The sequence below is a fragment of the Gossypium raimondii genome, chromosome 4 (genome assembly GCF_025698545.1).
Source record: "Gossypium raimondii isolate GPD5lz chromosome 4, ASM2569854v1, whole genome shotgun sequence".
Taxonomy (NCBI): domain Eukaryota; kingdom Viridiplantae; phylum Streptophyta; class Magnoliopsida; order Malvales; family Malvaceae; genus Gossypium; species Gossypium raimondii.
Window position 1 is genome coordinate 44950317 of NC_068568.1, and position 20934 is coordinate 44971250.

A 20934-nucleotide genomic window follows, 5' to 3' on the forward strand; every position below is an offset into this window, starting at 1 on the left:
TAGTGCACGTGATTATTATGATTAATTTAATCCTAAACCATAACATATATTCTATCTATTTAATCTTAAATTTTAAAAAATGAACAAATTTAATTACGATATTTATAAAACTTATTATTTTAATTTTAATTTTAAAAATTCAATAAATATGTCTATCAATTTAATTTTAATTTTAAAAATTAAAAAAAATGGTATATAAATATGATGTTGCATCTGCGATCCCCCCTTGTCTACATCGCTTGCCTACACCGGTGAATCCTTTAGTATCACGTGCCTGCACCGGTGGTCTGTAAATAACATTATAGATTGATATGGTTGATATGCTATATATTTCTGTGATTTTGTCATCGATTCGATTGATTCATCCGATTTGCTTAAATAAAAACGATAATAGAAAATTTAAATCATATACTTAGTTTTAACTAATTTTTTATCCAATTTAACCGGTCTGCATAAAATTTTCAATTAATCGATTCAATGCTTTTTTTTGGATTAATACCCCAATTGATTTCTAACTCGATTTGTTTACACAAATTTGACGAACTTTCAATTTGTTTGTGTGTGAAATATATTTTAATTCATTATATATTTAAATATCAAAAGGTTAAAATATGTTATTAGCCTTTGTATTTTGACAAATTTTGATATTTAATTATAGTACTTTAAAAGCAAAAATTTCAATCATCATTTTCAATTTAAAATCTTAATCCGATCATTATCATTATCATCGATGGTAATTTCATCAAAATTGTCAACTTAACATATATATATATTTCTCAATCATAGCCAACCCCGTATGAAGGCATCCTAATTAAAATTTTAAATTGATAAATTTTGACAGAAAATATATACAATTTTAATGATTGGACCAAGATATTCAAATAAAAAAAATACAGGAATTGAATTTTTAACTTTTAAAATACAGGACTAAATCTAAAATTTTGTAAAGTACAAGAACTAATGGCACATTTTAACCCAAAACAACCGCGGGAGTTCCCACCGTTTTTCGTCTCGTGTCCTAAAAAGAAAAAAAGAAGCCACTGCTGCGCCGAACTCATTTGACTTTCTCTTTAAAATTTCCTTCCAAACTACATTTTCACCCAATTCACGAAAACCAAACCCCAAAGCGAAAATTTAAAAAAAAAAAAAACACGACGGCGTTGAAAATGTGCCAAATTTGACCACTCCTTTCTTCAACTTCCTATTTCAGCACATAAATATGGACATCATGAATACAGAACAAGACTTGTTGTTCCAGAGAAGATGGCGAGGAAAGCCGCCGAGACTGCGTTTCAGTCCATTGGATTGGGTTACGATCTCACCGTCGATCTCAAGCTCAAATTCTGCAAGAAAGCTTCTAACTTGATTACCATCGCCGACCACGATCGCGTCCGTGACGTCGCCGTTCCTGGTGGTGTTTTGGTCCGTAACGTTCCCAAATATATCAAATGCGATAAGGGAGAGCGGATGAGGTTCGCATCTGATGTCCTTTCTTTTCAGCAGGTATCTATTTACCTTTTTCTTTTTTAAATGAATTTTATGTTTGAATCAGATATGTATCTTTATTAAATTCTACCTAGGTTGAGATTTAGTCCTGTATAAACAGTTACTAAAAATTAAAAATTAAGTGGTCTTACGTTTTATTTAAAATCTTAATTCAATAACGGTTTAAATATGCTCCTAGTCCTAGTCTTTCTACTTTTGTTTCTAGTAATTTAATTTCTACTTTTCAGATTTTTAATATTGTTAAACTTTTTCTGTTGGTGTCGCATTTTGAAATAATAAAAAGAAGAAGAAATTACTTGGTAGCTATGATGTTGCAATGAATTTGAATTTAAGCTAAGAATTTTAATAGTGTTAACAATTGTACTTACTTTTTTAGAGGGACTAAATTTTCTAAAATAAAAATAGGACTAAATTCCAAATGTATGAAGAGTACTAGGACTTGGAGCATATTTTAACTTCAATAATTGGCCACTTGAGTATTTTCTATCAAAACTTCAATAAGTAAAGGGACTGACAGCTTATTTTGACATTATTTTTTTGGTTACTGTGAGTTGTGGGTGATGTATTTTTTGCTTGTAGATGTCAGAGCAGTTTAACCAGGAAATGTCTCTTTCGGGTAAAATTCCATCGGGACACTTCAATGTTGCGTTTGAATTCACAACAGGTTGGCAAAAAGATGCTGCCAACACTAAAACGCTCGCTTTTGATGGCGTTTTCATTACACTTTACAACGTTGCATTAGAGAAATCACAGGTTATGCTATGTGATCATGTCAAACAAGCTGTCCCTTCGTCATGGGATCCTCCTGCTCTAGCTAAGTCAGTATCTACTCTTCCTTCCACCGTTCTTATTATTACTGTAATTTGTGGTCAATATAGATTTGAAGATTTGTTGTCAAGCTGACTAAGATTTAAATTTGATGATAATACTTCCTAGTTTTTGGAAAATCATTCTTAGAAATAGCTTTCCGGTTGTTGCTTGTTATTCTTAGTTTCATTATTCCACAATCCTTGGCAAACTAATAAGTTCTTGCATTTTCTTTTCTCTAGGTTTGCCTCTGTATCTTTTCAATTTGGATAATTGTATAGAGGAAGTTCATGTCTCATAAAGCCGATATATACCTAATTAGTCCTGTGACGAGATGATAGTTTTATTATTGTGGAGGTTAAATTAATTGATAAAATTTGTTGATTGAAGGCTAAAGTAATTCTATGTTATAAATTGCACCTTATGGCATTCTATTATAGGAAAAATTGCCTTTTATGAAGGGTTTTTTTAGTTTTCAAACAATTCTTTGATGAATCTTTACTGTTTATTTGACTTCTGGAGAGATGAAGTATTAGTTTTCAAACAATTCTTTGATGAATCTTTACTGTTTATTTGACTTCTGGAGAGATGAAGTATTGCTACTAATCATGGTTGATTCATGAAATTTCTAAGTCTCATTGAAACTTTATGTTGTTTTCGTATTTTAGATTTATTGAGACGTATGGAACCCACATTATTGTTGGTGTGAAGATGGGTGGAAAAGATGTTGTATATATGAAACAAATGCATTCATCTGGTCTCCAACCAATTGAACTACAACAGAAATTAAAGGAGTTGGCAAACAAAATGCTCTTAGAAGAAACTCAACACAAGACCAACTATGATAAATTAAACAAGAGCGAAAAGGTTAGCAACATCTAAACTTCTTCTTGTAAACTGGAATCACTTGATGTCCAATGAAATGTAGAGAGAATATTGATTTTAGCTCAAGTTCAGATGATGCCGTGCTGATGTAGAAACAGCAAATGAGAACCAAAATAAATTCTAAAATTGATGCAAAATTGAAGTTGAGACGAGAACACTAGTTTTTGGGGTTGTAGAACTACTAATTAATGATATCCAACCATAACACAGCGGATAGAATTGTCCAGAAAACTATTTATATTACTTCTCAACAACTCTTGACCTAAATTTTGGATACAAATAAATCTCAAGTAATCCAAGTTCTTCAGTCTCTTTAAAAGGTTTTCACTTTCTAGTCAAATAACAGCATAATAAGAATAGGAACGTAATAATTGACCTTAGACTAATGTGAGTGAATTGGATTATCACAATGCACAACTTGATCAAGTATGGAGATTTGAAAATTAATTCTAATTATAAGCAAACGAGTGCAACACGTGCAATAACTACTCAAATGTTTTAGATCTATGGTATTCGGATTTGGGGTTAGTGTTGGATATGTATGACATGTGTATGCTCTATTTTTTTCTAATATTTTTTCATATATCCCTATACTCTTGTCAAAATATATGTTCGACACATGTGCTTCAGGAAAAATGAGTCCAAGTAGCATTCCTCTTGATAGAGTAAGGATAAATAAGCAAAACATAGAGATTTTAAAGAGGCTTGGTCCCTTCCTCAAGACTCCTATGTTTTCTCCCTCTTGGTATACTGTTACTAAGGAGATTAATTCACTAATATTCTGCAAGATTATCCGAACTAGATTTCAGGGCTAGGATATAACCTCTACAATTGTTATCTATGATGATTGAGGTTTGATCTCTGCATTAATTACTTTTAAGACCCAAGTATAACCTTCATAGCCAAGCAGTTTTCTCTTTTCTTGACAGATTTACTCAATAACTTATTAAAACTCAGTTAAAAGTAAGTCCAGAATTGATATATACAAATATTTAAACAATTGAAGATATAAGAACTTCGAAAGCCAGGACTCTTGGTCATTTGTTGAGTAAATGCCAAATTTGTCGCTATACTATGACTCAATGTTGGATTTCTTGTGTTTTATTCAAATTGCATTAAACTTTGCTTCCTTCAATTTTGATTGATCTTTGGAAAGAAATTTTGTGAAATATTTTGTTTACGCAATTAAAATAAGTTCTCGGAAAACAGACATTACTGTACTGAATTTGACATTGGACAATTGTTCTCATGTGTTGGATGGTTACTTGAATGCTTTTGAGAGAGCAAGGATAGAGAGATTGGCAATAGAATTTTAAAGATGTTTGGAATGTACGTTTTCTTCTTTTCTGTGGTGAAGAAGTTTAATTCACTAATAATCAGTGAGATTACCAAAATAGGTCTGAAGGTGAAGGTATAACCTCTATGAGAATTGCATGTAAAGGTCAAATTATATTTTGTTAGGTCATTTAAAATAAAATCAATTTAAGGTTGACAACAAATAATGATACTTCTTTATTAGAAAAATACAGGTTATATTTAAACCAATTTTAGTTTGAAAATCCTATTAAAGTTTTGTCTTCTCAAAATCAGTTTTAGGTGAACAACCAATATGATACTACTTGTTTTTATGTAAGCAAGGAGAGAGTTTTAACGATCATTTATTTCCCCATTCATCAAGTCTATAGCCTTATTTTATTCTTTTTATATAGACTTTGGGCTTGAATTAGCTTCAAAGTCCTAAAGTAGGTTTACTTATTGGTTATCATGCATGAATCATGATGACTTGATAGTTTTGAAATGACTGAAATTTATTCTCTTACATTTCCAAACTGATCAGCAAAGGTTTAATCCTTCCCAATCCCTTTGTCTGCTGTGAGTCTGTTGACTGTTACAATTTTTTAACTCAATTCTACTCCAAAGTTGTACAATGCATGCCATCTCAGCCTCGAAAGGTTGTATGCATCTGCTTTCACTCATGTGTGGTTCTCTTCAGTTATCTTTCATTTTAGACAATGAATATAGAGCCTCAAAAAATTGACGGACATGGATCTTGTAACAAGACGAGACTTTTGGGGATAGATTTTTAATTGGCTTCATTTTTCTTTTTCTGTTTGTGGATGGTATTTGATCAACAAAATGAAAACTTTCATATACCCTAGGCTAGGAGGTAGTCATGAACTTGATCAAGAATGTGAGTTTTTATTACAAGAAGTTTTAGCATATTCATTTTCCCAACTTATGATAAATCCAGTCAGTCAAGGATACAATTGGGAAACCTATAAAAGTTTGCCATTTTGATTCATCCTAACCAACTTCTTTACAAAGACAAAGTCTAATATCAAGCCTATTCCTGTTTGCTGGCTACAAACAGAGTTCATGTTGAAATAACTAACCCACTAGATATGCTTGTTAGCACTTTATATTGCATTTGATGCAAAAGCACACATGAATACATTAAAATTACTTATGGTTCATCTTTCAGATTTTTAAAGAGCATGGGCTAGCTTCCATGGACATGTTTCAAACTAGTTCCTATTCTGAAGTGGAGGTATGTTGCTTGAAAATAAGTTTACATTAGAAATTTAATGTTTAGAGAGTGAATGAACTTATGCATCGCTTGTTTTAGTACATGCCCCAAATGCTCTTAATAGCCTCTTAATAACCTCAAATTCTTTATTATCATCAAATGTAGCTTTCCAGTTAAGAGCTTTATATAAACATGTTGCAGTTTCAGGATATTAAATTCATATGCAAAAGGAAGGGAGGGAAGTTGAATTCAAATTTGTCACACAGTGAATGGTGTCAAACTGTTCAGTCTGAACCAGATGTGATTTCCATGTCTTTTATCCCAATCACATCATTGCTTTCTGGAGTTAATGGGAGTGGATATCTGACACATGCCATCAATCTATACCTTCGTTGTACGTACAAAACTTAATTCATTATTTACCTATTTCTTTTAAACAAATTTGTGGGTATCATCTGAACAATGATTGAAATTTCCAACAAATTTTGACTAAATAAGTTCTGCAAAATAAAAACCATAGCTTATTCTTTGTCTGACAATGTGTTTCATTATCATTTTCTTGATGGGTATCGTCTATATTAATCATTCTGTTCATGATGAATTTGTCTTTCTAGTCTCCGGTTGACTTGTCTTGGCCATAAAAATCTTTTGGAAGGAAATGTTCTCCATTGTGCATATAAGCTGCATTTTTTAAAAGTATCATCCATCGTTAATAAGCCTTTTGGCTAAGCATTTCTAGAAATCTGATCTAGGGAAAGGTGTAATTGCTTGGCATAACAAAAGTAGGCACTTCTGATAGATACTATACACTTCTGGTCAATATCTACTATTTCTGTTGCTTGATTTTTTGAAATTACAGTAATGTCTTTGGCAACAGTTGTAGGGAAGGACTATTTACTGAAATAAAGTCTGGTATAAAAGTGAATTTGCTTTCTCAGTTTGCCTTTAAGTAATTAGTGCAATGAGTGGAAATTCTACAATTTTATTAATTCTCACTTCTTGCAATCAAATATCCAGAGCAATCTTCGTTAAACAGCTCTCACTTCTACTTTTCATGTTTGGAAGAGTTTCAATTAATAGATCTCTAATCTTCCTTAACCTTTCAAAGGGATGCTCGCATCATGCTCTCCATTGATGATGCATGGCTCCCTTTCATTTCTTCTGCGAAAAAAATTTAGGAATTGACCAAAATTTTCTTAGTCTGACCATGTTCTCTGCTTTGATAAGACAAGTAGGTTTGCTATTATTCCAAGCATCATTTCCTTCCTTTATTCATTAATATTACATCTTAATTGCATATGTATGCATACTTCATTTTGCGGCGAATCATCTTGTTGCATCCCTTAAATGCCAAGAAACTCTATCTTTATATTATGTGGAGGAACCAAATAATCTAAATGAGCAGTGAGGGTGTTTAATTTAACATCAGAGTTAGTTTTAGTATACAAGTCATCTGTTGGTATGAAGCAATTTTATTCATGAATGATAATACAAGTAGCATTGGCTTTTAAGGACCTTGATGTGATAAATTTAAAAGCATGATACTTGCAATCAAGAAAAGGTATCTAGCCTAGTTCAATTCATGGTACGCTGTTACAAGCTTTTGCATGAACTTCAAATCTCCTATTCATAATTTCAGTTTTGGGATTTCTTGTGGCTTGTTTCTTAACTCTAAAGTCCCCCATTTTAGCTATTTGGAACTTCATTTGTGTTTTAACTCAATGGCCAAATTTGCCCCTATGCAATGGGTGAATGTTGTATTTTCAATTGCATTAAAATTTTCCATTATACTTTAATTTTAAGTTACCAGTGGATGTGAATATTCTGTTATTGTAGAAATTCTCAGAAATTTCCCTGCTCTGTTACATTTTTGTCCTAAAATGATAAAAAATTAAATTGTGGAGAGATTCCCATTGACCCATAATATAGTGCCAAATTTGGCTTTATTCCTCGGCTTTTTCTTTTATGTTTTCTTGGAGGATAGAAGTTTGAATGAAAAAGACATCACCACAGCTGTATATTTTAATAGAAGCATTCTTGCTTTGTCCTGTAACTTGATTATTCAGATTTTTTTGTCCTTGTGTTATTGTGTCATTATCAAATCATCATTTCATTTTGACTTGACATGGTTTGTTGGTATCTGATGGTAGTTTTTGTTAATGTAAAAGTTATAAATATCCTCAAGCTTTTCTTTGGATACAAAGGTTCATTTGGGATTATAATATGTATATGCATGTATCAATCTTTGTCCTTAAGATTCTGATCACCTTCATAAGTAAGAAAACAACTAACACCTACTTCTCTAAATAAATATCAATATCATTTTCAGCTTATATTCTGAAGCTAAACTGATTTGTTATTTTTCTTTTTCAAAGAAATAGAAATTAAAGATAAATGAGTTGCTAGATTTATGTTTGTCTTCATTGCGCTTTTTGTTTGGCATTTCCAAAATTTGATTCTGGTATCAAGGAATTGAAGCATTATCAATTTATGGTTTTTCCTTTTACATACAGATAAGCCTTCAATTGATGAACTACACCAGTTTTTGGAGTTTCAGCTTCCAAAGCAGTGGGCACCAGTATTTGGTGAGCTTGCCCTTGGTCCTCAGAAGAAGCAACAAAATAGTGCATCATTGCAGTTTAGCTTCATGGGCCCTAAGCTTTATGTTAACACAACACCGGTAATATTCCCAGTCTTTTATGTTACCTTTCTGCCTTTTCCAACGTTAAAACCCAGCGTTACGCTTGATAAAAACTAAAGCAGACACTTTGATGTATTGTCTCTGTGCCTGTGTGACATGTTAATGCATTAGTTGCCACAAGGGTTTGCTTGGTAGAGTGGAAAGAAAATTAGGAGGATGGAAAATTGAAGGGGTAGAAAACTAGAAGGATGGAAAACATAATTTTTCTTTCCATAGGTGTGCTTGGTAGGAAAGATGGAAAAATGGAAAGAAAGTTACATTTCCTTTCCATACATTGCTTGGTAGAGTTGAAAAATGAAAGGAAAGAAGATAAAACTTTCAAAAAATGCATAATTTTGAACTAACATACTCATCTCTCTCATTTTCTCTCCTCTCATCGTTCCAATTTGGAAGGATTGATTTTTATGCATTAGGATGGAAAATGATCATCTCTCCTATTTTCTTTCCTCTTACTTTTCTTCTCAACCAAGAACACTCAAAATTTATTTTCTTTTTCCACATTTTCACTCCCTCCTTCGATCCCTTCACTTTTGCCCCCAACTAAGCACATCCTAAGTGCATGCCTTTTATGGAGCTTAAATGTGAACCAAATTAGAAAGCAAAAATGATGTATCATTGTCTATTTCTGTGCTAAGTTAATATGCTATATCCACAGGCATTGTTAAATGTTGTAGTTTCTCTCAAATGTATATCCTTACTCCCTTGTATGCTCTTTGATAGAAACCCTAAGTTACTTTAGATGTTATTTGGCCATAAAAGAGAAATGTCCTGAAATCCTAATGTAAGTTAAATAGGGTAGAACTGATTTTGGAGTTGAACTGGCTGTAAGACATCCACATGACCAAAAATGTGATATCAAATTTAGAACTATATGTTTAAGTTCAGACAGCAGCAAAATAGCTATCATATATATAATAATATATATAGGCTGATTAACAATTGTTGGAGGATAAAAGAATTTAATTATACTCTAAAATCAGTACTCTGTTATTGTTGTTATAGGCAAGTTAAATATTTGGTAGACTTTGTGCACTAAAGATTATAGGCAAGGAATTTGTTTGATGTTACTCTATTATCAAATTAAGGAAGCTCGGGCCTCTAGTCTTAATTGTTTTTCCTCTATTTTTATTATGAATTTGATTTTGCATCTCGAGCTTGCTGTAAATAACATTTTGTTGTCATTGTCAAGGGAACTATAAACCATCTTGAACATAACATTTTTTCCTCCTCTTTTCCTGTAAAATATCCGTACTCTTAAATGGGTTTTGTACAAAAATAAGAAAATGCTTGTGAATTTTGTCAATTCATTGAAAGTCAATATGGCAATGCCACGGATGTTGTCAATAAGCTATTGTTATAACTATTGTTGTACTCATTTACTTTGCTTTGAGTTCCTTTGACAGGTTTATGTAGATAAAAAGCCTGTAACTGGCCTTCGGCTTTATTTGGAAGGCAAAAGAGGCAACCGCTTGGCAATTCACTTGCAGCATCTTTCCTCACTGCCAAAGGCATTCCAGCTTGAGGATGGACCAAGCGTCAGTGTCTCTGATCCCTTGTCTGAACGCAAGTACTATGAGAAGGTTCAGTGGAAGAGTTGCTCCCATGTCTGCACAGCACCTGTAGAGGTTGATGATGATGTCTCTATTGTTACTGGTGCTCACTTTGAAGTTGGAGTCTATGGCTTGAAGAAAGTTGTACTTCTACGGTTGCATTTTTCCAAGTTAATAGGTGCAAAGGCCATCAAGCAGCCTGAGTGGGATGGCTCTCCTGGCTTGGCTCAAAAATCTGGGATTATCTCAACTTTTATTAGCACTCGCTTTACAGGTGCACAGAAACACGCTCCACAGCCAGCCAATGTCAATATAAATTCCGCGTTGTACCCTGGGGGCCCTCCAATGCCAAGCCAACCACCAAAAGTTCTGCAATTTGTAGACACAACAGAGATGAGTAGAGGACCCCAGGATTTACCTGGCTACTGGGTTGTCTCAGGTGCCAGGCTGATTGTTGAAAAGGGGAAAATATCATTGAAGGTAAAATACTCTCTCTTGACCATGATATTACCGGATTAGCGGATCACAGATCGAACAACTTATATCAGCAGTATATAACAGGTCTATTGTTTTGGTTCATTTCGCCTTTTGAATTTCCCTTCCCAAGCAATTTGGGTTAAAACATGAAATTGGTAGGCACTGGCTTGCAAGGATTGTCTGCTTGATGAAGATATGACAGGCTATTAAGTAGTTTTGGGATAAGATTGAAGATTTTTCCTTTATTTCATTTGTTATGTGGTAGGATTTGCAGAAACATTTTAGGATCATAAATTGCTTGCATTGGGTTTCTGCTCAAAGATTAAACTTGGTTTGGTAGTTGTGTATATATATATATATTGTTATGAATAAAATAAGGTATTCCCCAATCAATACCGTTCCTCTCTTCTATTTTCCATTTTATTTTTCTTCTGACATAGGAGATAAAATAATAATACTATCATAATAAATTTGTTTCTTTATTGTTATTATTGATTTAATTATTTATTGTTTATTTTAATAATTATTTACATTAATCCAAGTGTATTAATAATTATCTTATAACTGTTTTTAATGATATTTAACAAATAAAATTTTAATAATTTCATTTTATGTGTTTATATAAATATTATAATTAATTAATTGTTTTGTAAGGGTAGGCTAAAAAATACTTTACCATCTAGGGATAAAAAAAAAAACTAAGGTCATTTTTGTCTAAAATGGTTAATAAACTCACTACTCTTTACTCTAGATTTGAGCCCCAATGAAAAATCTGAATCTGAAGTGAGTTTGTGTTCTAATCTATGTTGTCTGAATCTGATTGGACCTGCTGGTTAGATAAGAAATTGGTTGGGTTATCAGTTTGGAGAGGGGCTTTGAATTGATTGACTTAGAAATTGATATGAATTGATTTAACTAGATTTAAAAAAAATATTTATTTATTTATTTATTTTTAAATTTTTAATAATTTTTTAATTGAAAAATTGATGGCTTGATCAATTTGACTACTGATTCAATTTAAGAAACATTGATCATAAATCACTTGTTTGCTTATTGAAATTTTTGAAGAATCTAGAGGTTTAAGGAGAATATAAGAAGATGAAGAGAAAAGTTTTGATAATTCATTCATGATAGAGAAAGAGTTGTTACAACCATCCTTATACATGAAATTGTTGTAACAAAATGGTACTATTGAATTATTTTTAGACGGTTGGCATAAGTATTTTAGGGATTCTATGATTTGTTGGCCCTTCTTCTTTTCCCTTTCCCATTTCTTCTGCGTTCATACCTGATCCACTCTTCAAGCCCATTAGTTATCATGTCCATCTGTTTCAGTACTTTACCCAGTCTCTTGGCCCTTTAATTATTGGCCTTTCCCTGCCATAATTCAAAATCCTTCATTTCTTTTAGACTCATGACAATACCCCCTTCTTGATTCAATCCTTGTCCCACCCCTTCTTGATTCAATCCTTGTCCCCAAGGATCAAATCAATAAATTGGCTTTGCAAAACGGAAAAGTCTTCCCAAGTAGCTTGTCCAGGTCCTAAATTGATCCATTGGATTAACAGTATAGCTTGATTGTGACATTTGATGATGCGAGTATCGAGAACTGCTACAAGATAGACTTTGTAGTGTTACCTGTCCTCTCCAATCTTTAGTAATGACTTTCTCCCCCACTCGTTTCTTAAGCAAGCTTACGTGGAAGACCAAATGGATTTTGGCATCATCTGGTAGCTTGAGTTGATAGGCCACTAATTTTATCTTCTTTCCAATTATATAAGGCCATAATAGCGTGCAACCAATTCCAGATTTTTCCTCAAAGCCATAGATGACTATCTGTAAGGTTGCAGTTTCAGGTAAACTTGGCCTCCCACTTCAAATGTTCTTTTGCTTCGATGTTTGTTCGCATATACTTTCATTCGATTTTGTACCTTTTATAATTGCTCCATTAAAATATTGTTGAGTTTTTCCCTGCCTTACATCAACTACTATACAATGTCTACTATGGAATTGATATCCGAGTCGAGAATATAGGGTTTATACCCATAAGGGGCTTTAAAGGCAGTCCATACCAGAGTTGTGTGGTGGTGGTTAAAATTCTACCACCACTCAGCTTATGTAGCCAATTAGCCCAATCTTTAGGTTTGAACAAACACATGCTTCTCAAATATTGTTCTATTCGTTGGTTTAATCTCTTAGATTGACCATCAGTCTCTGGGTGGTAGGTTGTACTAAATAGCACTGTTGTACTGAATAGTTTGAAGAGAGTATGGACCAAGGGTCTGTTTGATTGACGGAATTGATTTTCCGGAAAATCATTTCTAACTTTTCCAGCGTTTGATTGGCGGAAAACATTTTCCATTTGGAAAATGAACTCAAACAAGGAAAATGGGTTACATTTTAGGAAAATGTCTTACCCTTTCAATTTCCGTAAGACATTTTCCGTGCTCTCCTCTCTATCGCCTCCTTCATTCCTTCCTTCATTTCCTAGAGAAAGCGCTTTTGTTTATCGATTTTCCAAGAACTTGTTTTTTTAATTATTCAATACTTGTTTTTTAACACAATTACAAATAATTTATTTGATATTAGTTTTTTCAATTTATAACGATTAATATTGTAGCTTAATAATTGAGTATTATTATAAATAAATCATTGCAATATATGTAAAAATAATTTAAAATATAAAAATTTATTAATATATATTAATATATGTAAAACAACTTTTCCGAAAAATATTTTCAAAAATCACAAGCAAGAGAAAATATTTTACAGATTCAATCAAACACCGAAAATATTTTTCAGAAATCATTTTTAGAAAAGTAAAATATTTTCGAAACCATTTTACGGAAAATATTTTACTGGCAATCAAACAGACCCTAAATTTTGGAATTTAGTTATGGCATGTACAATAGAACAATGTTAAATGTATTTTGGATACATGTTATGAAAACATAGGTGCCATGGCTTATATTGTAAACTTTGCATTTTGGGATTTAGGCTGGTAATTGGTATATTTGAATGTGATATTGGATGTTGGTAGGTTATATGGCCTATGAAAGTGGTTTTAGGCATCAAATAGAAAAAAAAATGTGCACTATGTGAAATTGCAAGGTTGACGTCGCGACGAGAAATTTCGCGTAGTCATGACAACCGATGTCATGACGACGGGATATTAACATCACGATGAGGCAACTCAGAGAGTGACGTCGTGACGAGGGATTTCCTTGACGTCATGACGAAAGACCGACGTCGTAACGAGCTTCTAAGTGCTTGAGTTTTCATCCTTTTGTCCCGAATTAAGTTTTATTTAAGCTAGAAAAACATATTCTTAATGTGATATGAATGTTTATTTGATAAGGTAATATTAAAGTTTCTCCAACAACGAATGTGACATCCCAGTACCTTGACCCGGAGATCGGGTTGGATGGAGGGGTGTTACATCATTTCTCAATTAAGATAATTATCATGAAACATCATGATATTTATGAATATTGGTGTTAGATTTTGATTTGTTAAGATTATTTTAATATAAGATTTTTTATCTAATTAATGATTAAGAAAATAAAAAGAAAAGATGACGGAAATTTCTCCATCTTTCTTTGAAGCTCATGTCTACCATCTTGAAGAAAAAAAGTTTTATTTTCTTTGCAATTTGATCTTTTTCCATAAAAATCTATCATTTTCACCTAGAAATCAAAGGAATTTTCATAATCACCAAAGAGGAAATGATAAGGAGACTATGGAAAGTAAGAATTTCAATTTAGGTTCAAGTAATAGAAGTTTGAGGAGAGAAAATAAGCTAAAGCTTGATTCTAAGAGAAAATGTATGAATATTAAGGTTTTATATTGTTTTCAAGTTTAATTTTGTTAGAAAAGTATATAAAAGATGTTAAAATGAAGATCACTCATGGAAAGTTTTATGTTTTGATATGATGTTTAAGAAAGAGATTTAGAAAACGAATTAAGTGGTGAGGAAAAAGGAACAGCAAGTGATTTGAAGTTGGAAAAGGTGTACCTATGAATTCTCTTGTTATTTAAGGATTAAAATGTAGACTTGGTGAAGTTTTGTGGTAAATTAGTAAAATAAAGCGAAATAATTTAATATATGAATGAGAAAATATGATAAAATTTTAATGAATGTGTTATGAGATGATGAAATATGCATAAAGTCTTTTAAAAGTGGAATTGTGGAAAAATATGGAATTTTTATGATGACAAAATTTGCATTGTCAAACTTGAGAAAATATGTGGATGAAATAATAGAAGTGCAATAAATAAAAAATTGATATGTGAAACAAGATATTGAGATAAATTATGTGATTTAAGTGTAACAAGAAATAAAATTGATTTAATATGATTAATTAGTGAATATTGAACTTTTATGACAAAAAGGGATTAAATTGGAAAGTTGTTAAAGTTTACAAGAAAATATTTGATAAGTGTTACGATATAATTTGAGTTTTATAATGATTAATTGACGTGAAATCCCCAAAGTTGCTTTGGAAACGAATATAAATCCCAATGCTTTGACCCGATATTCGGGTTGGGTATGGAGGTATTACAATCGAGCTTCAAGATGCTTAAAAAGCTATCAAATCAATAACAGGATAACGTGAGCTTCTTGATGATCCGTTTGACATGTCCCGCAAGTTGACAATCTATAAGGAAAAAAGAGGTAACGAAGTAAGCATATTGAATGTTTAGTAAGTCCATATGAAATAACTTACCTTAGTATTAAAGCAATTTAAACATTCAAATGCTATCATATGCATACCAACAATTCAACAAATATGTTAGTTCTTTAACATATCAAGAACTAATAAAACCAATCACGTATACATATTCAATATTTCAATGTAGCATATTATACCATCCAGTTCATATTCATTTGCAAACATATGTAATCCATTTCATAATCAAACCATTTCAAAACTTTCATTTTCCTTAGGATTTCTTTTTCTATCCCAATAGAATCTTAGTAAATCAAACTCGGATACATGGGACAATAATGCTCACACAAGCTGACATATTTTCTCACACAAGATGACATTTATGAACTGAGAATCTGCAACAAATGTTGGATCTCAAATAACCATGTAAATCCTTGATTGTTTTTATATTTGACCCTAATGGCATGTCATATGTATCTTAATCCTTTACTAAGTTCACACGGACAATATTATTATTTTCATATCATTTTAGCCTCTGTAATATCATATACATATCAAACATTCATTTAAGCATTTCATTTCATTTCAATACCTTGTACCTATACATAATTGCCATACAATTCATACTTTATAATTTAGTCCATAAAATGCCAAAATCAATCAATTCACATTTAAAAAATAATAATAAGCAAATCAAATACAATTCAAATATAACATAATAAAACAGTAAGTTCCATATGAACTTACGGCAAAACAACAAACTAACAATCTTTAAGGACTAATAAAAATTGTATTTTCCCGATTATCTTCAATTTGGTTCAATTCTTGATCTATACAAAATTTAAGTTCAATTTCTCAATTTAAACCATTTTAAATCATTCTATCATATGCATGAATCAATTCAATTTTATTTTTTGAATGCCTATAAAGTTTACATTTTATTCAATTTAGTCCCTAAAACCGAAATTGGCTTAACTTTCAAAATTAAGCTTCGATTTTGAAATCGATCTCAATTACATCCATCTATACCCTCTATTACCTATAATTATAGAAATTTCACATCAATTTTAAAATTTACACACTTTAGTCCCTATTAAATAATAAAATTTACGGGCTCAAACATCGAAAATGAGGTTTCAAAACTGCCATCTTCAACACCACTAAAAAATGAGTTATTACAACAAGGGCCTTCATTTGCTTTCTCAGCTTGATTTAATGGATTTTTTCGTAACTCTGATACCAAATTGTTATAACCCACTTGTTCGCTTATTGAAATTTTTGAAGAATTTAAAGGTTTAAGGAGAATAGAAGAAAAGACAAGTTTTTGATAATTCATTCATGATAGAGAGAGTTGTTACAGCAATCTTCATACATGAAATTGTTGTAACAAATTTGTAATTAAATTGTACTATCGAATTATTTTTAGACAGTTGGCATCAACATTTCAAGGTTTCATGCTTGAAATCATCAGTATCCTTCAGCTATAGATATTGGGCCTTTTCTTCTACGTTTATCTCTTGTCCACTCTTCAAGTCCATTAGTTCTTCTTGTTCATCTACTTTGGTACTTTACCTAGTCTCTTGGCCCATTCTCGACCTTTCCTTACCTTAATCTATTCCTCATCATTTCCTTAATTTCCAAAATTAGGGTTCTTTTTTCTCAAAATCCCTAATTTCATTCAGACTCATGACAATTTGTTTAAATCTCATCTCACGGATGTTATTCAACACCATACAATGGTTCGGGTGTAATTATTCCTATCTTGAAAGTTGTGATGCACATATTTAATGGTATCTAAAGGAAGCCTTGGGTCTCCTTTATATTCAATCACACCAGTGGTGAAATGGTATTTTGTCCCATTAACTCTCGACCTTTCCTTCCCTCAATCTATTCCTCATCATTTCCTTAATTTCCAAAATTAGGGTTCTTTTTTCTCAAAATCCCTAATTTCATTTAGACTCATGACAATTTATTTAAATCTCATCTCACGGATGTTATCCAACACCATACAATGGTTCGGGTGTAATTATTCCTATCTTGAAAGTTGTGATGCACAGATTTAGTGGTATCCAAAGGAAGCCTTGGGTCTCCTTTATATTTAATCACACCAGTGGTGAAATGGTATTTTAAAAGTGTATATTTGTTTTTTCATTTTTACTAGCATTTAATATTCATTTGCAACACATGAACACTAGACTTGTTCATGGGTCGGGCCACCGGCCCAACCCGAAGGCCTGCCTGAAATGTGAGAGGGTTTGGGTAAAAATATAGGCCCTAAAAATAGGGCTGGACAAAAAAATAAGGCCCATTTAAAGAAGGGTTGGGCCTCGGGTAAGATATTTTTGGCCGGGCTCGGCCCGAATTCACTAAAGTACAAAAAAATCTATTTTTTAAAATATTATTTTCTTATTGTTTTCTCCCTATTTTGCTACAATTTTACTATTATGTTGCTACTATTTTGTTGTTATCGTTTGGATATTGTATAAAACTTATTTTATTGTTAATTTTGTTATTATTTTAGAGGCATTTGCTTGTTAAGTTGCATCTATCTTAAAATTATATATATTAAAATTATATAAAAATATAAAAATTAATATATGCGGGCCGGGTCGGGCCCAAGTTTTAACATTTTTATCTGGTTCTGGCTTGGGCAAAATTTTAGGCCCATTTTTTTGGTCGGGTCGGGCTCGAGCCTAACAAACGAGCCTAAATTTTTAGTTGATCCCGGCCCGGCCCATGCACACCTCTAATGAAGACTAGGCATTAGAACAAACACAACTTAATTTTCCCACGAGCTCTTGCAACTCTAGTTATAAAAACTCGATTAAAATATGTCATAAGTCCCTGTACTTTTCATAAATTTGAAATTTAATCTTTTACTTTTATTTTTAGGAATTTAATCTTTCTACTTTTCAAATTTCAAAATTTATATCCAACTGTTAAAATTATTTTATTAAATTTAGGTTTATTACAATGCCATTATTTTAGTTACTTTACTATCGGTGAGTATTTTTTTAAATGTTGCACCAACAAATTTAACAAAAAAAGTTAACTGTCGAGTTATGTGACTCAAATTCTGTTAAATAAGAGATTGCTTGCAAGTCAAGTTAAACAAAATATATTTTCTTTCTAGAAGATTTAGTATTTATTAGTATAATATATTTAGTATTTATTAGTATAATTTATTTGACCTACAATTTAGCCTATAAATAGGCTCTTTTACAACCTTAGAAAAGACACCCATTAAAAGATTAGAACTCATAACACTTTTAGAGAATTTTATGTTTACATTTTGTGTTTACACTTTTGTACTCTTCACTCTTTTGACATTATAGTAAAATTATCTTTACCCATGGTTTTTTATCCTCTTTGGAGGGTTTTTTTCCACATTAAATTTGTGTTCAATTTCTCAATTTCTTTCACTATTTTTACTTGTTCGTTGCTTAATTGGGTTGATCTCCAACAAATGGTATCAGGGCCAGTTCAATTTTTCGTATATCTGCCTGTTTAGAGATGGCAGCAACAAGGTTTGACATTTAGAAGTTCGATGGTGTCACAAATTTTAATTTGTGGCAAGTTCGGATGATGGCAATTCTAATTCAGACTGGCCTGGAAAATGTTGTTATCGATAAAAAGCTTGAGAATCTATATAAGACAGAATGAGAAGAGCTTAATGAAAAGGTCCGATTTACAATCCAGTTGTGCCTTGCAAATAGGGTATTGTAGGAGATATTGATGGAGAAAACCTCATCCAACTTGTTTAAAAGGTTAAAAACTCTTTATGCGACTAAATTTTTGGCTAACTGTTTAGTGTTGAAACAACATCTATTTACATTTCGTATGAACAAATGTTAGCTTCTTAGATATCACATTAGTCAATTTATTACTCTTTGGAATGATTTAAAGAATGTTGAGGTTAAGATTGACGATGAAGATCAAGTTATGCTATTATTATGCTTTCTACCCTCTTCATACAAATCTTTCAAGGAGACCCTGATTTATGGCAAAGACAAACTCTTATTTGAGGATGTGAAAGGTCATTTCTTGAGTAAATATAAACCTGACAATGAGTTTGGTTTGGATAGCAAGGCAGATAAGCAACCTTTCATTGTGGTAGCATCAAAGAAATGAGACAAAAGGTGTCGCTATTGTAAGAAGTTGGGTCAAGTCAAAGCAGATTATTATAAATTGTGAAATAAAAGGGCTGCTGAGAGTAACGAGGAATATGTAGCTAGTGTTAATTTGGTTGACGAAAGCGGTGATGATTTCTTGTTAGTGTCAATGAACGATAGCTCTGAGCTTACGTCCAAGTGGATCCTAGATTTGGGATGTTCTTTCCACATGTGTCCCAACAGAGAATGGTTCTCTATAAATAGGTCGGTTGAATGTGGAGTTGTGCAGATGGAAAATGATTCAACCAGTAAGGTAATCGGTATTAGTACTGTTAAAATTAGGATACACGATGGGATGATTAAGACACTATCAGATGTCAGGTATGTACCTGATTTACGAAATAATCTCATCTCCTTGAGTATTTTAAACTTGAAAGGTTGCAGAATCAACATCGAGCTGATCAACATTAAGGTGTTTTGTGGGGCTCTCGTTTTGTTAAAAGGTAAAAGAGCCAACAGTCTTTATATTCTGGAAGATTCTACAATGACCGGTGAAATCGGACATCCCTTATCCGTTACGGAGTCAAAGTCAACTCGTTTGGAGCGGAAGCAACTTGGTTATAGGAGGGAAAAATGTATGATCGTTTCGTTGAAGAGATGTTCTCTTTTGGATACAAGTTTTGAAAAGTTAGGGCACTGTGTTTGTGAAAATCAGACTTAAGTTAATTTTGATTTGGCAGTGCACAAGTCGAAGGTTAGAAGTCTTCCAGCTTCTAAGCACAGATTTGACTCAGTTAATTCCCTGCATAATTCAAGATAGGCCCGTGGTGGGCTTTGACAAAGATGGCGTTGTGAGAATTCGTGTCAAGGTAGAGATTGTTAGAGTTGTATGACCCAAATTCCTGTGAAATAAGAGATTGCTTGCAAGTAAAGTTAAATAAAAAAATATTTTCTTTCTAGAAGATTTAGTATTTATTAGTATAATATATTTAGCATTTATTAGCATAATTTATTTTATCTACGAATTTAGCTTATAAATAGGCTCTTTTACAACCTTAGAAAAGACACTCATTAAAAGATTAGAACTCATAACACTTTTAGAGAATTTTGTGTTTATGTTTTGAGGGTTCTTTGTTTTCAGGTTTCGGGTTTAGTTTTTATCTCCATCTTTTGCACTCTTCAGAGGTGCTCATGGGCCGGGCCGAGCCGGGCCCAGAAAAAAATTCGGCCCGCATCCTAGGCCCGAGCTCGGCCCGGCCCAAAATATGGGCCTAAAATTATGTCCAGGCCCAGCCAGGGTAAAAATCCTTAAGCCCAAGCCTGGCCCGGCCAGGCCTGTTTTTTTTGTAAATTAACTCATGCAAAACAAAATCAACTCAATTAAACAATAGTTTTGACCCCTGAAATTAAATGAAAAAAAGAACATAAAAAAAGCTCAAAATTGAACCAATAAAAAGTACTTAAATTCTAATGCAATTAAGTATCCACAACTGATTTTGAACTTTTAAACTCAAACAACTTGTGTTGCATAACTCGCAATCACATGAATATCAAGTGACCATCTCAATGCCATGTTAAACTAACATCATCAAATTAGATTGATTAGCACAATCGCATGTTTTAAATAGCTCATGTGCTTAATTCAAATTCAACAACTAAGTGAAACTTATAATAGCATCAAAATTCAAGAACCATTTTA

At 32.3% G+C, this 20934-nt stretch overlaps 1 protein-coding gene across 2 annotated transcripts; it reads left to right on the forward strand.

Moving 5' to 3' along the window:
• The first annotated feature begins 1059 nt into the window (after window positions 1-1059).
• Window positions 1060-10846, forward strand: LOC105780385 (MACPF domain-containing protein At4g24290). 2 transcript variants are annotated; one of them, XM_052629705.1, is made up of 7 exons: window positions 1060-1503; window positions 2086-2324; window positions 2982-3180; window positions 5681-5746; window positions 5933-6119; window positions 8239-8405; window positions 9830-10846. In XM_052629705.1, the coding sequence occupies exons 1-7, from the start codon at window positions 1264-1266 to the stop codon at window positions 10493-10495; spliced, it is 1764 nt and encodes a 587-aa protein (XP_052485665.1). In that variant the 5' UTR covers window positions 1060-1263; the 3' UTR covers window positions 10496-10846. The 2 variants fall into 2 exon arrangements, with proteins under 2 accessions (XP_052485665.1, XP_012460131.1); XM_012604677.2 differs by having other exon boundaries at window positions 1061-1503; window positions 5927-6119.
• Window positions 10847-20934: the final 10088 nt, after the last annotated feature.

What these genes read in the sequence shown, in the direction of transcription:
- LOC105780385 (XM_012604677.2), top strand. Translation starts at nt 1,264, where the DNA reads ATGGCGAGGAAAGCCGCCGAGACTGCGTTTCAGTCCATTGGATTGGGT. An exon ending in GATCCTCCTGCTCTAGCTAA is followed by an intron (nt 2,325 to 2,981) that starts GTCAGTATCTAC and finishes TTCGTATTTTAG; the next exon opens with ATTTATTGAGACGTATGGAA. An exon ending in AATTAAACAAGAGCGAAAAG is followed by an intron (nt 3,181 to 5,680) that starts GTTAGCAACATC and finishes TTCATCTTTCAG; the next exon opens with ATTTTTAAAGAGCATGGGCT.